Source organism: Tachyglossus aculeatus (genome assembly GCF_015852505.1).
Source record: "Tachyglossus aculeatus isolate mTacAcu1 chromosome Y4 unlocalized genomic scaffold, mTacAcu1.pri scaffold_167_arrow_ctg1, whole genome shotgun sequence".
Classification (NCBI taxonomy): domain Eukaryota; kingdom Metazoa; phylum Chordata; class Mammalia; order Monotremata; family Tachyglossidae; genus Tachyglossus; species Tachyglossus aculeatus.
Window position 1 is genome coordinate 338271 of NW_024044836.1, and position 17428 is coordinate 355698.

The following is a 17428-nucleotide window of genomic DNA, read 5'->3' on the forward strand; positions in this document are numbered from 1 at the left end:
TCACCAATTAGGGGCAACTGAATACTCCGGGTCATCTCTCTGGACCGTGAGTTCATTGTGGGCAGGAATGTGTTTATTTGTTGTTATATTGTACTCTCCTAAGTGCTTAATACAGCTCTTTGCACACTGTAAGCACTCAATGAATACGACTGACTGAATGAATTAATTTTAAACCCAAACGGCCCACACCCCAGGGACATTAAACGCATTCACGTGGACGGACCCTGGATCCAGCTGCAAAACTTGTACTGGGCAGCACTTTGAAAAAACAACAACCTGTGAATTACTCTCCAATTCTTCTGAGATTATGAGTGACCACGGTGATATTAACAGATAGAACGAAGAGGAAGGAATGGATAAATGGAAATGCTTTTAAATTTGTTTTGCAGACAGGTTTAACAAAGGGGGTGGGAACAATGGTCTAGGATTGGGGGCAAGGGAAAGGAAGGCACGAAAGTTCAGGCCGTTTCCCCACTCTTCAGGCACCTCCAGTGGTTGCCTACCCATCTCATATCAAAGAGATGCTCCTTACCATCAGCTTCAGAGCGCTTGATCACCTTGCCCCCTCCTACCTCACCTCACTGCTTTCCCACTACAGTGCAGCATTGCTCCTCTAATGCCAACCATCTCACTTTACCTCGATCTTGTCTATCCGCCGACCTCTTGTCCACATCCTCTATTACTCTATTTATTTATTTATTTTATTTGTACATATTTATTCTATTTATTTTACTATAATAATAATAATAATAATAATAATAATAATAATAATAATAATGTTGGCATTTGTTAAGCGCTTACTATGTGCAAAGCACTGTTCTAAGCGCTGGGGGGGGGATACAAAGTGATCAGGTTGTCCCATGTGGGGTTCACAGTCTTAATACCCATTTTACAGATGAGATAACTGAGGCTCAGAGAAGTTAAGTGACTTGCCCAAGGTCACACAGCAGACATGTGGCGGAGTCGGGATTCAAACCCATGACCTCTGACTCCAAAGCCCGTGCTCTTTCCATTGAGCCACGCTGCTTCTCATTTTATTTGGCTAATAGGTTTTGTTTTGCTCTCTGTCTCCCCGTTCTAGACTGTGAGCCCACTGTTGGGTACGGACCGTCTCTATATGTTGCCAACTTGTACTTCCCAAGCGCTTAGTACAGTGCTCTGCACACAGTAAGAGCTCAATAAATACGATTGAATGAATGAATGAATGAATGACAGAAACGAGGTATGGAGGGGGAGGGATGGCAGAGCTGAACACAGAGAGACGGAAGCACACATTTCTGGCATTACAGATAGCACCCCTAGGACAACCGGAATTACAAAACTGACCAACGCCATGCTAGTTGGTTGCATAATAATACAGTGGTGATTGAACATTCTTTTGACGCTGCTCTGTGCTGTATCCATCATCATCATCATCATCATCATCATCATCATCATCAATCGTATTTATTGAGCGCTCACTATGTGCAGAGCACTGTACTAAGCGCTTGGGAAGTACAAATTGGCAACATATAGAGACAGTCCCTACCCAACAGTGGGCTCACAGGCTAAAAGGGGGAGACAGAGAACAAAACCAAGCATACTAACTAAATAAAATAAATAGAATAGCTATGTACAAATAAAATAAATAAATAAATAAATAGAGTAATAAATATGTACAAACATATACACATATATCCAGGCAGTTGTGCGTTATCACAGAATGAATCAGCATAGCCTAGTGGATAGAGCACCGGCATGGGAGTCAGAAAGTCATGAGCTCTAATTCCAGCTCTGCCACTTGTCTGCTGTGTGACCTTGGGCAAACCATAGAGAAGCAGCGTGGCTCAATGGAAAGAGCCTGGGCTTTGGAGTCAGAGGTCGTGGGTTCAAACCCCGGCTCCGCCAATTGTCAGCTGTGTGACTTTGGGCAAGTCACTTAACTTCTCTGTGCCTCAGTTACCTCCTCTGTAAAATGGGGATTAAGACTGTGAGCCCCCCCACCCACCCACCGTGAGACAATCTGATCACCTTGTAACCTCCCCAGCACTTAGAACAGTGCTTTGCACACAGTAAGCGCTTAACAAATGCCATCATTATTATTATTACTTCATTTCTCTGGGCCTCAGTTTTCTAAAATGGGGAGGGAAATTGTGAGCCCCAGGAGGGACCGGAACTGTGTCCAACCCAATTTGCTTGTATCCACCCCAGCTCTTAATACAGTGTCTGGTACATATTAAGTGCTAAACAAATGCCATAATCATTAATCGTTATTATTATTATTTCCTTCCAGCCAAAACACGCAGTGAGACATATGCTTGGCAGGAATGGGCTTTACTTCACTGGGGGGACCAGTGGGCCTGGGGATCTGATAACGTGCTTGGAATACAGATACAGTCCAATGCCAAACTAATGCCAAACTACAGGGGCAGTAACAGGGACGCAGACACTTACAGGCCCCTCTATATTTTCTGGTGACAAATTCTATGAAGACACCATAAGGCAAGCGTATTTTGCATAGCAGTGGTGTTTCATGAGGTGCCTTAACACATACTAGCACACACACCAACACATACACACACCAACACATACATGATTCACGCCATCAGAGAGGTCAGAGACAGCAACCCACTCTCTGCCAAGTAGCCCGTTGGCTCCTAACTCTGGTCTGAAGGGATTGTTGCTGTCGCTGCTCCCCCATGTTGAGGACCCAGGCAGAATGGCATATAGAAACGTACTGTCACGGGAATATTGAGCATGCGGGGGTCAGAGACAGAACTGAGGAGCTGAGTAGTAGAAGAAGAGGTTGGATGGATAGCAGGGAGGGAGGGAAGGGAACACACCAGTTGATTCACCCATGGAGAAGAGCTTTCAGTTCACTGGAGTCACACATGGGAACCTTTTTAGGTTTTTCAGATGGCAAATAAAAAGAACTTGGTAGTCGGTTTCATACACCTTTAGGTTTGCAGCAGGTGTAATGCCGTCACTTTTTGGCTGTACAAATGATCCTCAGAAAGAATGCCTCTTCTTGGTGAAAAAAAAACCCCAAACCCAAACAAAACAAACGAACAAACAAAAACAAACAAACGCCCAGAAAGGGTAATGATCTTTGGAGAATACTGAGACTAGAGAAGGCTAAAATTGCCCAAACTCCAGATGGCAAAGAGACGGGAGTAATGCCTGAAGTAGGCTGCAAGCTGAAGTTGTTGAACAGGATGGGAGAATAAAACAAGAACAACAGAGACGTTTACTACGAAAGTAACCGGAGATAATCCTCCCCTCGTGATCAGCACTGGTCCCTGAAGTGTGCAGTTTGCACATCGTGTAAACTCCGTGTTAAATTGAATGCCTTTTGGCATACTGTTTCCTGTGATAGCAGGTGAGCCAGGTGGAAAGGCACCAAGCGAAAACCTAAATGTTGACACATTTCACAGGGGTCTGGGTGGGATGTTTCCTAACAGCAGAAGCCAATGCAACGATAATTAGTAGATTAGGCCCATTACGCGGGAGAAGCTCGATGTAACAGTCGACAAGTATAGCATAAAGGCACGGGGGGAAACGCCTGTCGCTGCTGCTCACTGTCCTCTGAAGGGAAGGCAGAGAGGGAGCCCAGGCCCAGGAACCTCTTAGGCCAGGGACGCCCGTGCCGGTCCGGCTCCTTAAGGACTTGAACACCGAACGGGACTGATCATACCATGATAGGAAATTCTCAAATGCCCCTGGGGGTTGAGGGCTTAATTAGTGTCAGAGAGCTCATCAACCCTTAAGATTGAGGGCTTAACAGAAGAAGGAGCCGTTGCACTTGATGTTGTTCAGTATGTTAACCAATGTTTTCTTTCTGTGCTGCTGAATAGCGTGGTTTATTCTGTCGGTGAAGCTGAGTCACGAGGGTCCCCCTCACCCCTTCCCCCGCCCCGCCCCCATCCCTAATTGACTCTATTGGGACATAACAGTCCCCTAATCTATTCTGGGCTCCCCTTTTCCGGAGGAACCTGGTCACGTCATGGGAGCCACCGTGACGCCTGACGGTGTGTGCCGTACAACTTTGGTCTTCAGGGTCATCCATTTAGATTACAAACCATAAATATTTTTACCTGATGATTTTGGTATCACATAGATTGTTCCATCATCTGCAACCCAGCTTATTATTGCCTCAAAGACTTTCTCGCTAGGAATAACAGGTGGCTTGTAGGTTTCAACAGTTTGGGGCTTAAAAGCTGGCTTGAATGCTTTAGCTCCAGTGACTTCTGTCTCTGATTTACAATATATCTTGGGACACGTTGCTGTTGCTGGATTCTTTGGCATCGGTGGGATTTCAAGACTTGCCTCAGCTCTGGAGAATCTGGGAAGACTCAAAAACACATCTTTTCAAAATACAATCCTACTTAGATTATCCATCCATCAATCAGTGGTACTCCTTAAGGGCTTTCTGTATGTTGGGTACTGTGGTCTGTACTTGGGAAAAGAAAAATACAACGCAGTTGGTAGACGAGATCCCTACCCACAACTACCTTACTGTCTAAGGGGATGCCGGGGGCGGCGGGGAGAGGGAGGGAGGCGACAATGTCTTTACTGGGAACTACCTGGGTGCAGAGAGCTATCCTAAGCACATGGATACACTAAGAGTACACTACATCAGAGTTGGTAGACAGGTTCCCTGCCCACAATGACCTTTATCGACTAAAGAGGAAACGGGGCGGAAAGGACAGATTCTAGAGACGTTAGGAAGGAATATAACCAACAGGATTTCATGACAGATCGAATGTGTGCGTTGAATGAGAGAGAAGTGTTGAGGAGTGTTAAGGCCAGGTTCCGGCCTTCTGAGGTGGGGAGGATAGAGGTGCTGCCTGCAGGGATAGGAAAATCAGGAGGCAGACAGGGTTTGGGTGGGAAGATGAGGTGTTCTGTTTTGAGCACGTTAAGCTTGAGGTGCAGAGGGACATCCAAGAAGAGATGTCATGAAGGCAGGAGGAAATGTGAGACTGCGGAGAAGGAGAGAGGTTAGCGCGGAGGCAGTGAATTTGGGGACCATCCACAAAGAGATAGTAGTTGAAGCCATAAGAGTGAGTGAGCTCTCCAAGTTAGTGGGTGTAGAAGGAGAATGGAAGGGGATGCAGAACTGAACCTTGAGGGATGCCCAGGGTTTGAGGATCAATCAATCAATCAATCGCATTTATTGAGTGCTTACTGTGTGCAGAGCACTGTACTAAGCGCTTGGGAAGAACAAGTTGGCAACATATAGAGACGGTCCCTACCCAACAGTGGGCTCACAGTCTGGAAGGGGGAGACAGAGAACAAAACCAAACATATTAACAAAATAAAATAAATAGAATAGATATGTACAAGTAAAATCAATCAATAAATAGAGTAATAAATACGTACATACATATATACAGGTGCTGTGGGGAAGGGAAGGAGGTAAGGCGGGGGAATGGGGAGGGGGAGGAGGGGGAGAGGAAGGAGGGGGCTCAGTCTGGGAAGGCCTCCTGATAAGAGGTGAGCTCTCAGTAGGGCCTTGAAGGGAGGAAGAGAGCTAGCTCGGCGGATGTGGGGAGGGAGGGCATTCCAGGCCAGGGGGATGACGTGGGCCGGCGGTCGACAGCGGGACAGGCGAGAATGAGGCACGGTGAGGAGATCAGGGGCAGAGGAGCGGAGGGTGCAGGCTGCGCTGTAGAAGGAGAGAAGGGAGGTGAGGTAGGAGGGGGCGAGGTGATGGACTGCCTTGAAGCCGAGGGTGAGGACTTTCTGCCTGATGAGGATGGGAGACAGAGGAGGATCCTCAGAAAGAGAATGAAAAGGAGCTGTCAGAGAGACTGGAGGAGAGACAGAAGCGGGTCGTGTTGGTGAAACCAAGGGTAAGTACTCTTTCCAGGAGAAGGCGATGGTCCAGTGTCGAAGGCATCTGAGCCGTTGAGGAGCTTTAGAACGAAGCCAGAGCCCACTGCATTTGGTAAGAAGAGGGTCATTGGTGATCTTAACGAGGGCCATTTCCATAGAGTGAAGGGGGCGGAAGCCAGACTGTGGCGGGTAGAGGAGACAACTGGAGAGGAGGAAGTGGAGGCAGTGGGTACCAACAACTCGCTCTAGGAGTTTGCAGAGTACTGATGCGAGGGTGGGGAATGGGTGATTACGGGAGGGGCTTGGAGTCAAGGGAGAGGGTTTTTTAGGTGGTACATGGGCATGTTGGAAAGCAGCAGGGAAGGAGCCAGTGGAAAATGGGTGGTTGAAGATCCTGATCACGGAGGGTGCCTGCAAAGGTGAGAAGGGATGGGGTCAGAAGCACAGCTGGAGGGGGTAAAATTTGAGAAGAGCCTGGAGATCTCCTCTTGAGACACTGCTGGAAAGCTTTAGGAAAGTCAGAGAGGGGACTGGAGAAGGGGCTAGAAAGGAGCAGGGGAGATTTTAAGGAGACCACACCTAATGTTTCCAATTTCGCCAGTGAAGTACATGACAGTTCATGTGGGGCAAGAGCTTGGTGTGGGGGAGGGGGGGTGGGGGTGGGAAGGAGGAGGGACGGGGTGCCCGTGAGGGGACAAGGGTTTGAGGAGAGAATTAAAAGTTAGAAACGGCTGTCACGGGTAATGTGCATGGGAGGAAAATAAAAATGGAGTGATATTGTTGTCAGGTGGATGAGAGGGCAGAAGAGGTTGCATTTTGAGAAGGTCGAGGACCGCATGTGTCTAGTTTTCTTCCAGCAGCATTCCACTGTTCATTCTCGAGGGCAGAGGATTCACACTGTGGAAGTGATTCAAGGCTGCAGGTTGGTGGGGTGAGGTCGGAGGAAGGTCAGGAGAGTAAGGGGACTGAGTTCAGTTGAGGAGTCTGGGTTTGTGTGACAAGAGAAAGGAGCTTGGGTGTGGAGACCAGAGGGGGCATGGAGACTTTAGAAAATTGGAGAGGGTCAAATGATCAGAGTTCTTGGTGAAAAAACAAGTCGGGATTTGCGGAGGTTGTGGTCAGAGTGGAAATATGTACTGCATTTATGGTTTTAAATACATTCAACTGATATAGTACTTCAACTGGCACACAGCGAAGGAAGCAATTCATCGCTCCCTGCCCATTTGCCCACAATTTATAGATATTAATGGGGGTTTGGGGGGGGAGGGGGGGGCGGTTAATACCATTTCTCTTCTATTGCTACTTTCAATTTACAGTGGTGATTTTCCCCAAATACCTTAGATTAGTCCTTAGAGCAACCCTGAGGATATAGAAGCCATCTGAATTTTAAGGATAGGGAAAACTTGAGCATACACATATTTAAACTGTTAATTGAGCAATCTTTTAATTCACCCACTGACAGATGATTACAATGTGGAGTACAGTAGTCCAGATTCAAGCTGCTACTGCAACTTGCTGAGAAGCCGCGTCACGTGGTTGATAGGGCACAGGTCTGGGAGTCAGAAGGTCGTGGGTTATAATTCCGGCTTTGCCACATATCGGCTGTGTGACCTTGGGCAAATCTCTGTGTATCACTTCTCTGTCCCTCAGCTACCTCATCTGCAAAATGGGGACTGAGACTGTGAGCCCCATGAGGGACAGGGACTTGTATCCACCCGCATTTGTGTATATCCCCACCCTGCCCTCCACCTCCTCCCCCTGCCCCCTCTTTCCCCCGCACCTTCTGCCCTGCCATGGCTTAGTACAGTGCCTGGCACAGAGTAAGCGCTTAACAAATACCACAATTATCATGACTATTATTTCCAATATTACTATAGTAAGTATTTTTTAAAATCCTTACCTCTTTTCTCTCAAAGCCAAACCCTTTTCTACAAGAATTGCAGAAAAATCAAAACTCTTTCCTGTTTTATCTTGCCATAAAATTTTCACAGGCATGGGATTTCTCTGCTTCTCCTGGGAGAAATTGAAGACCCACCACTGTCACTATAATGCAAATATGAAGCTTCCCCCTGGTGCTCACTTTCATACTAATGTTCCCCCCCTCCATCTCACCCCTTTGTTCCCTTCCTCCCTTAGAGAGAACATGCTGCATTAACAACTACATTTGAACTCCTACTTCAGCACTGTTTCCATGTCTTCCCAGTGTCTTTTTATGTACTATAATGAGCTCTAGATCAAACAGCCCTTACCCCATCAAGTGAAGAGAACATGGAGAGGAACATGCTACCCTTGACTTTCCTGGTTCTTCTGAGCCCTTCGTAAAGCACAGGTTACAAGGACAATTTTCCCCAAGGTGTTTATAGAAAAACTAGGTACACCAGCACTGAGTACACAGTAAGCGCTTAATAAATGTTGTTACTGATGAGGAAGGCTACAAAGCAATAATGAGGGGCAGAAGAAGTGAGAGTCAAGTGGCTATGAGAAGGGAAAGTTCGGGTAACCAGGAAAGAAATATAGTTAAGAAAAAATTAACAACAGAAAGTAGAAAGAAGATAATATTATTAGCTCAAGAGAGGCAGAGGAAGAGTAAAACAACAACAACAACAACAACAGCAAAAAAGTCCCAGTTATTTTTTTATCCTTTTAATACTTGATTCACTTTGGGCATAACATTTTTCTCCTGCTGCTTTCCTGTAGGTTCCAGTTCACACCAACCAATATCGCCTGGGTGAATCAAGTGTTTCCTGAAGTTTTACTGTTAACGCATGTAATCCAAGAATGGTACATCTTTGACTCTTTTAATATCTCCTGCAGCCTGTTGTTGGGTGGGGACCGTCTCTATATGTTGCCAACTTGTACTTCCCAAGTGCTTAGTACAGTGCTTTGCACCCAGTAAGCGCTCAATAAATACAATTGATTGAATGAATGAATGAATGAATGAATGAAGGTAGGGACCCTGCAGTGAAGTCATAGTTTCATAGCCCGAATTCATCTTAAATTGCCTATCTCAGGGAAAAAACAAACAAACAAACACACAGATTAGCTAGGGCCCACCCCACTCTGAATGTTAGGTCAATTCCTGGGCCCACCCGTGCAAACTACTTGCTTTGAATACAGACCTGAATGATTATTTTTGCTACGGCTCCAGTAAGGCAAAACGAAAGATAGTCACAGGTTGTCGCTGTCCATCTGTCACTCCCACTGGCTGGTCTAGAAGGGATAAGCGAGAAATTGCTCTGGTACACTGAGTCACAACTGAAGTTAAGTGATTTGCCTGAGGTCACACAGCGGACAAGTGGCGGAGCCAGGATTAGAACCCAGGACCTCTTGACTCTCAGGCCTGTGCTCTTTCCACTAGGCCACATTACTTCTCTTTGGCTAGAACCCTTTTTTCCAGCAGGACAGAACACCTCCATGGTGTTTGGGTTCATTTCTAAAGAGCACTCAAATTCCGTGAAGTTCAGTTAATCAATCTCCCAGGCTTCAGCCAGCCCACACTGTTTCCCTGATGGCTTTCTGTTTTTTGTTACAGCCCAATTTCTCAACAAGTATAAACAGACCATCACACTGACTCAGTGGCTTTCCTCTCAAGGAGCTCAACAACATCATGTCATTTATGGTATTTATCAAGTGCCAAAGTCCCAATCTCGCTCCACTGGAAAGAGTTTGGCTGTGAAAATCAGGAAAGCTGCGCTCCGAGAACTCTGAGCTCCTCTTATTAGATCCCCTTAGGACGAGCAACAGAGACATTTCAGAGGTTGAAAACTGACACCACTGCAATAGGTCAAAAGGGATAAGAACGATTTGAGCCTGGAGAAGGCTGCTAGGCCGCTTGATGATTTTCATGTACAGAACGTTTTGTTGATGGCAAGGGGATTGTTCATCCTGTTCCTTCAGGTCAAGCAATAGGCCTTGGTAGCGTTTTCCAAACCTAATTGGGAAGATCTTAAAGTTCAATTTGGGTCCCCCCCCCCCCCCCCCCCACTTCCTGCTACCTTAACTGGCCTCACACATTTTGATAGAAAAAACAGACAACCAGTTTAGTTAAGAAATTCAGTTAATCCATCCATTAATCAATCAATCAATCATATTTATGGAACACTTACTGAATTACGCGTTTGGGAGAGCACAATATAACAGAGTTGGCAGGCACACCAGATGGGGAGACAGACATTAAAAGAGAGTACGGATATGGACATAAGTGCTTTGGAGCTGGGCAGGGGTGAAAATGCAGTATAAATCCAAGTTTAGTTCTGTACAAATGAGAGGGTACAAAAATCCATAAATCTATAGTATTGAGTGCTTACTTTGCGGGAAGGACACTGTACTAAATTCTTTGGAGAGTTCAGCAGAATTAGTAGATATGACCCCCATCCACCGGAGGCTAAAAGGTATGCCATGGCAACAGAAATGGTAATTACTCATCACAATCCCAGATGCTCCAAAATATGCATCAGAGCTGTGGGACACTCACCAGATCAGATCGCCTTTCAATCGATCAATCAATGGCATTTAGCTGAGTGCTTTCTATGGGCACAACGTTTATTCATTCAATTGTATTTACTGAGCGCTTGCTCTGTGCAAAGCACTGTACTTGGGAGAATGCAACACAACAACAAACAGGCACATGTGCTGCCCACAATGAGCTCACAGTCTAGAGTATTTAGGGCTTGGGAGAGTACAGTACAACAGAATTGGGGGATATGCTTCCTACCCACAACGAGCTTAACAGTGTAGAGAGGGATTACGGTCAAGACGGGGAGGATTCCTAGCCTCTGGACTGCCTGAACACTGATGGAAAGTCAGCTACTAAGGACACAGTAAAAGGACACAGACAAAGCCTCAGACCACCCTGCATCCCAGCTGAAAACTGAAAGTCAGTTGCCAAAGATGGGCCAAAGATGGGCCAGCACGGTGCCAGAGAAAACTAGCTCTTTCCACACAAAAGTTTCATAAGGGAGGGGAGGCAAGGAGGAGAAAGACCAAACAGACTCCTGTTTGGCTCACCCTCAGGCATGTATGGGCTCTCAAATATTTGTTTTAATTACTTGAGCTGTAAATATGTTCATGCTTGTCTCCTCCATTACAGTATAAGCTCTACACTTGTTTGTTTTTTTCAAGGTATTTGCTATGCTAGGCACTGTTCGAGGCATTGAGGTAGGTAAAGGGTTATCAAGTTGCACACAGTCCCTCTGCCACATGGGGCTCAATGTCTTAATCCCCATTTACAGATCAGGTAACTGAGGCCCAGAGAAGTGAAGTGACTTGCCCAGGGTCACAGAGCAGACAATAGCCAGGACTAGAACCCAGGTCCTTCTGACTCCCAGGCTCATGCCCTAACCAGTAGACCACGCTGCTTCTCACTCCTTTCTCCTTCCAAGCATCAACGTGCATGCACTAGCACCAAGCGGAAACTCGATGAAATCTTACTCATCAATTAATCACAGGCCGACGCTGAGCACTTACTCTGCTCAGAGCACTATACTGAGAGCTTGGGTGAGTAAAACAGTTAGTAGACCACAACCCAGCCCTCTAAGAGATTACGGTTTAGTGGGGCCGGTTAACACTGGTAGGGAAATGAAATCCAGTAGAAAGACATGTACGTAAGTGCTATGGGGAGCATGGGGTGAGAACTACATTGGGTGGAAGAGCTGGTGTAGCAGAATGCGGGGGGCAAACACCGTGGGGAAATTCTGGCCTAATCGGAAGAATTCTCCCAGGAAAGATGGATTTTAGAAGGACTCTGAAGGTAAGAGAGCCGTGCTCTTGAGGGGGAAGGAGCTCCAGGAAGGGGGGTGGGGTAGAATGGGAGGACAATGTCGAGAGACAAGAACGAGGTGTGGTGAACAGACTGCCTTAGGGAGAGCTAAGTGTGTGAGCTGGGCTGTACTGGACAGGAGAGACATAACCATTGAGGGGAGAGATCTGTTTAAGTGCCTCAAAGGCAACGATCGGGACTTTTTTAAATGCAAAGAAGAATGCAAAACCACTGGAAGATTTTGAGGATTTGGGAGATGTGCACAAAAGTACTACTATTAGTACTACCACCTTCTTCCACTAGTACTCCTCATTTAGGGACCAATAATGATCATAATCATAATAATATCAATGATAATAATAATACTGCTATTTGTTAAGTGCTTACTATGTGCCAGGCACTGAACTAAGCGCCGGGGGTGAGTACAAGCAAATCAGACTGGACACAGTCCCTGTCCCACATCCGACCCATGGTCTTAAATGCCATTTTAGAGATGAGGTAACTGAGGCACAGAGAGGCAAAGTGACTTACCCAAGGTTATGCGGCATCCCATCCATCACCAAAACCTGCCACTCTCACCTTCACAACATCGCCAAGATCCATCCTTTCCTCTCCATCCAAGCCGCCACCTTGTTGGTTCAATCTCTCATCCTAGTCCGACTGGATTACTGCATCAGCCTCCTTTCTGATCTCCCATCCTCCTGTCTCTCCCTGCCTCAGTCTACACTTCACTCTGCTGCCCGGATTCTCTTTCTACAGAAATGCCCTGGGCATGTCACTCCCGTCCTCAAGACTCTAGAGTGGTTGCTTATCAACCACTATATAGCATGAAACGAAAACTCCTCACTATTGGCTTCAAAGCTCTCCATCACCTTGCCCCTTCCTACCTCATCTCCCTTCTCTCCTTCTACACCCCAGCCCGCACACTCCTTTCCTCTGCTGGTCACTGTGCCTCGTTCTCACCTGTCCTACCATCGACCCCTTGCCCATGACCTACCTCTGGCCTGGAATGCCCTTCCTCCACACATCCACCAAACGAGCTCTCTTCCTCCCTTCAAAGCCCTACTGAGTGCTCACCTCCTCCAGGAGGCCTTCCCAGATTGAGCCCCCCTTTTTCCTCTGCTCCTCCTCCCCTCCCCACTCCCTTCACTCCCTCCCTCTGCCCTTCCCCTCCCCTCCCCACGGCACTTGTGCATATTTGTACATATGACTCTATTTATTATTATTATTATATTATTATTAATAATAATAATAATAATGGAATTTATTAAGCACTTACGATGTGCAAAGCACTGTTCTAAGCGCTGGGGAGATTACAAGGAGACCAGGCTGTCCCACGGGGGCCCCACAGCCTTAATCCCCATTTTACAGATGAGGGAACTGAGGCACGGAGAAGTTAAGTGACTTGCCCAAAGTCGCTCAGCTGACAATTGGCAGAGCAGGGATTCGAACCCATGACCCCTGACTCCAAAGCCCGTCCTCCTTCCACTGAGCCACGCTGCTATTTATTTTATTAATGATATGTATATAACTATAATTCTATTTATCTATTTTGATGGTATTGACACCTGTCTACTTGTTTTGTTTTCTTGTCTGTCTCCTCCTTCTAGACTGCGAGCCCGTTGTTGGGTAGGGCGTGTCTCTGTCTGTTGTCAAATTGTACTTTCCAAGCGCTTAGTACAGTGCTCTGCACACAGTAAGCACTCCATAAATACGACTGAATGAATGGATGAATGAATGAACGAATGAATGAAATGGTGGAACTGGGTCTAGAACCCATCACCTTCTCAATCCAAGGCTCGTGTTCTATCTGCTAGGCCATGATGCTTCAGGTCAGACTACTAAGAATACAGAGGGTGGCTTGTAGGTTTTCCAGACGGTACAGTCCACATGAATATCTACATACACATATATATAGGTAGATAGATAGGTAGATATATCTATCTATCTATCTATCTATCTATCTATCTATCTATCTATCTATCTATCTATCATCTATCTATCTATCTATCTATCTATCTATCTATCTATCTATCTATCTATCTATCTATCTATCTATCTATCTATCTATCTATCTATCTATCTATCTATCTATCTATCTATCTATCTATGCGTATATGTACACTGCATACTCTAAACTGTAAGAGTCTAGAGCCTCTAGACTCTAAGTTCACTGTGGGTGAAGAACCTATCTGCCAACTCTGTTACACTGTGTCCTCCTAAGAGCTTGGTACAGTGCTCTGCACACAGCAAGCGCTCGATAAATACAGCCAATTGATAGTTCTCAGGACTCTGAGATGAAAGAAAAGCCAAACAGAAAAGAGGTGCTAAGAAACTGATCTCCCTTTGTGAGTTGAGGCTGGGAGGGTACACTCTAGGCAGTAGGCATTGGAGGAATGCAGAACATCTTCCTGTAGAACGACCGCATTCCTGGGTCTCTCTGCACTGCACAAGAATTCCTCACCATCGGCTTCAGGGCTGGGTTCACATTCCCTTCCTGCTCTCTTCATTCCCTATTCCTCAGCTTGCTCTCTTCATTCCACCCCCACCTCCCACAAGCCAAAAATTCAGCTCTACCACACTCTCAACTCTCCCACCTCCGTGGCCATGCTCACGCTGTTCTCCGAGCCTGGACTTCCCTCCACCATCAAAATGATCACAGCTCTGTCCCTATTCGAAGCCCTCCATAAAATCCCACCTCCCCCAACTAGCTTTCCATGACTGATTTCCCACATCATCCCTTCAGCCACCTCTAGTGCTTATCAACTTATTTTCCCCCTCCTTAGCACTGATGCAAACATGTCAATCAATCATTATTTATGGAGCACTTAGTGCATGCAGAGCACTGTGCCAAGCACTTGAGACAGTAAAATATACGGGACAAGGGACTGTGACTGACTGTCTGATCCTATATCGATCCCAGAGTTTGGTGCGGTGCTTGTCACACAGTAAATGCTTAACGAACACCACAATTATGACTAACCCTTATTTCTACTATTACTACTTCCAGGTCCTAGGCTGAGCCAGCTTTTGTGAATTCGGGACTTAGGGATGGACGGGGGAAGGAAACACTTCCTACTTTACAAGCTGAAGACATCTCTTCCGGCATTGGCCAGGCCAGAGGCTAGGAGCTCCCTGATGCAGGAGTCTTACCACATAGGCTCTGATCTTCGAGGAAGATTCTGCTTTAATTCTGGCAACAGGGAACAGCACATTCGCAATCCTTAAGATAAACAGTCTTACCTGATATCGACAAGGCAACATTCCAAGGCAAATTTCCCCATCTCCATCATATTTTCTTTAAGCTTCCTTAGACAAGAAACGTTCACCTCCATTTCAACACCATAATCATACTGAATGACCTGAAAATGAGTAAGTCTCAGATGAAGGGAAAATCTCAGAAAGGGACAGAGAGCAGCAAATTTCCCCTTCTCCACAAGACTTTCTTTAACTTTCCTTAGACAGGCAACATTCAACATTCACCTCTCTTTTCACATAGCTGTCAAACTAGATGCTCTCTAAAAGGAGTTATGCTCAGGTGAAGGGAAAAATCTCTGAGAGGGACGAACAGAACTCCAATGTATTAAGTGGGGCTTTCGTCCTCAGTGTAGATGCAAAAACACTGCTGGGAATAATCCTGAAAACTCATAATTGCCTAGTTTCAATACTTTATTGTATGCTTAAAGAGAACTTGACCTGTTTGTAAAGATCAGGTGATCGTCCTAATTACTACTGTACTATAGAAGCCCTTGACTTTGAACGGCAAGAGGGTCCGAGATGGGGGTGCAAGTTGCATAAGAGGCCTTGGGTTGGATGACATATCTGCCTGGGCAGCCTGTCAGTTCCACTAATCCCTAGTAGAAAGGTCTGAATTTCCACCAAACACGGTGCCAACTCTCTCAGCCAGTCATATGACTCAACCTGATGCTGGCCTGGTGCCCGCTCTCAAATGTGTCCCTCAGCCATGACGGAGGCATGGACATGGACCCAGTGTGGGCAACAAGGTGAGTGCTGGTGCTCCGAAGTACACGGGCCAGCCCTCACAGGGTTCAGCTTTGGCCCGACATTGAGGGGCAGCTGAGGCCAGTCAGGGCTGAGGAAAAGACTGCCAATGCATGCTGGGCTGGGCAGTGGCCACAGCCCTCCCTGGTCCGGGGTCCTTCCCTACCCTGGGGAGGAGGAGGATGGGAGGAGAGACTTTCTGTGGTCAGAGCAGTTCTTGCGGGCCCATTCAGGAGACGGAAAAGAAAAAAACAAAAACAAACCCAGATTAATTTGTTGGTTTCTGGGGCGTTTTTCTTCAATTAAAAGTAAACAGATACGGGGGTGGGGGGGTCGGCAGACCCAACTCCCACATCTCCTCTGCCCTCCTTGGAGCCTGGCAGGGAGCTGCAGGTGCTTCCCTGCTTCTAGAGGATGGAACAGAAGGGCTCCATCCCTCTGGAGCCCGGGCTGATGAACTGGAGACACGGACCCTGGCCCCACCCCTGCCCCTGATGGAACTGCCTCTGTGTCCCCTGACACAGAAACTGTGTTTTCATGGGTCCCCCTTCACCCTTACAGATGTGGTCTCCCAACAAAGCCCCTCCATCTTCTCTCTGTCCCCTGGAGCGGGGATCCGGAGAGAAAGCCGGGACAGAGTCACTTCGGTTTCAGAGGAAACTTTGGGCAGGTATGTCTCTGGTGGACAGTCTGACACCTCCGCCCCACCACCACCCTGCACCCAGCCCCTCTTTGATCTGTACACCCACAGCCAGACCAAGTCCCTTCCTCCTTCGGAGCTTCATGGCAAGTCCCACCACCCTCTCCCCTGGCATGGCCCACTCCTGGTCAGAAGACTGGGTGACCCAGTAGGGAACACGATCTATCAGTAGCCACTATAAACCACTCACTTATCAGATCGTCTTGAAGGATTTCACCTGAAGAATGGATAGTCATGAAAAATGTGCCAACCTATCATGGAACCCACCAAAATGTAGTCAGTCATCAAGTCGATCGTATCTATTGAGCACTTACTGTGTGCACAGAACTGTACTAAATGCTTCGGAGAGTACAATACCACAGACAGATACAATGCCTGCCCACATCAAGCTTAAAGTCTAGAGGGGGAGACAGACATAAGTTACAGGAATACATAAGTTACACAAGGAATACATAATAGGAATACATAAGTTACAGATGTGTACATAAGTGCTGTGGGGCTGGGGGCGGGGGGATGCATAAAGGGAGCAAGTCAGGCCAACACAGAAGGGAGTGGAAGAAAGGGAAAGGAGGAAAACTGGAAAGTCGGGTAAGGCCTCTTGGAGGAGATATGCCTTCAGTGAGGCTTTCATGGGGGTGGGGAGAGTAACTGTCAGTCGGATATGAAGAGGGAGGGCATTCCAGACCAGAAGAAGGATGTGGGCCAGAGGTTGGTGGCGAGAGAGGCGAGATCGAGGTACAGTGGAAGATTAGCATTAGAGGAGTGAAGTGTCCAGGCTGGGTTGCAATAGGAGAATAGAGACCACCCGTGGTTCCTGGCCACGAAATGCTTAGGACATGGGACAAGCAGACCACAGGTAGCAGTGGTGGTTGTTGTACAGAAGAACAACAACAACAGTAAGAATAAAAATAATCATTAATAAAGACAGTAACATTGCTAAGTGCTTACTATGTGCCAGGCATTGATGAGGCCTGGGGTTGAAACAAGATATTCGGGTTGGGCACACCCTCTGCCCCCACGGGGCTCACCATCTAAGGGCATGGTAAAACAGGTATTCAATCCCCACTTCACAGAAAGACAAACTGAGAAACAGAGAAGTTAAGGGACTCATCCACTGTCAAACAGTAGGCAAATGGTAGAACCAGATTTAG

At 46.8% G+C, this 17428-nt stretch overlaps 1 protein-coding gene across 1 annotated transcript in view; it reads right to left on the bottom strand.

Annotated features, from left to right (window-relative positions):
* LOC119921748 (RING finger protein 17-like) overlaps nucleotides 1-17428 on the bottom strand; it is a 71711-nt gene that overhangs the window by 30799 nt on the left and 23484 nt on the right. The window contains exons 4-7 of the mRNA XM_038741807.1: nucleotides 14819-14937; nucleotides 8937-9027; nucleotides 7718-7830; nucleotides 4074-4321 (exon numbers count right to left, since the gene is read on the bottom strand). Coding sequence (XP_038597735.1) covers nucleotides 4074-4321; nucleotides 7718-7830; nucleotides 8937-9027; nucleotides 14819-14937 — 571 coding nt within the window. The remainder of the gene's footprint in view (nucleotides 1-4073; nucleotides 4322-7717; nucleotides 7831-8936; nucleotides 9028-14818; nucleotides 14938-17428) is intronic.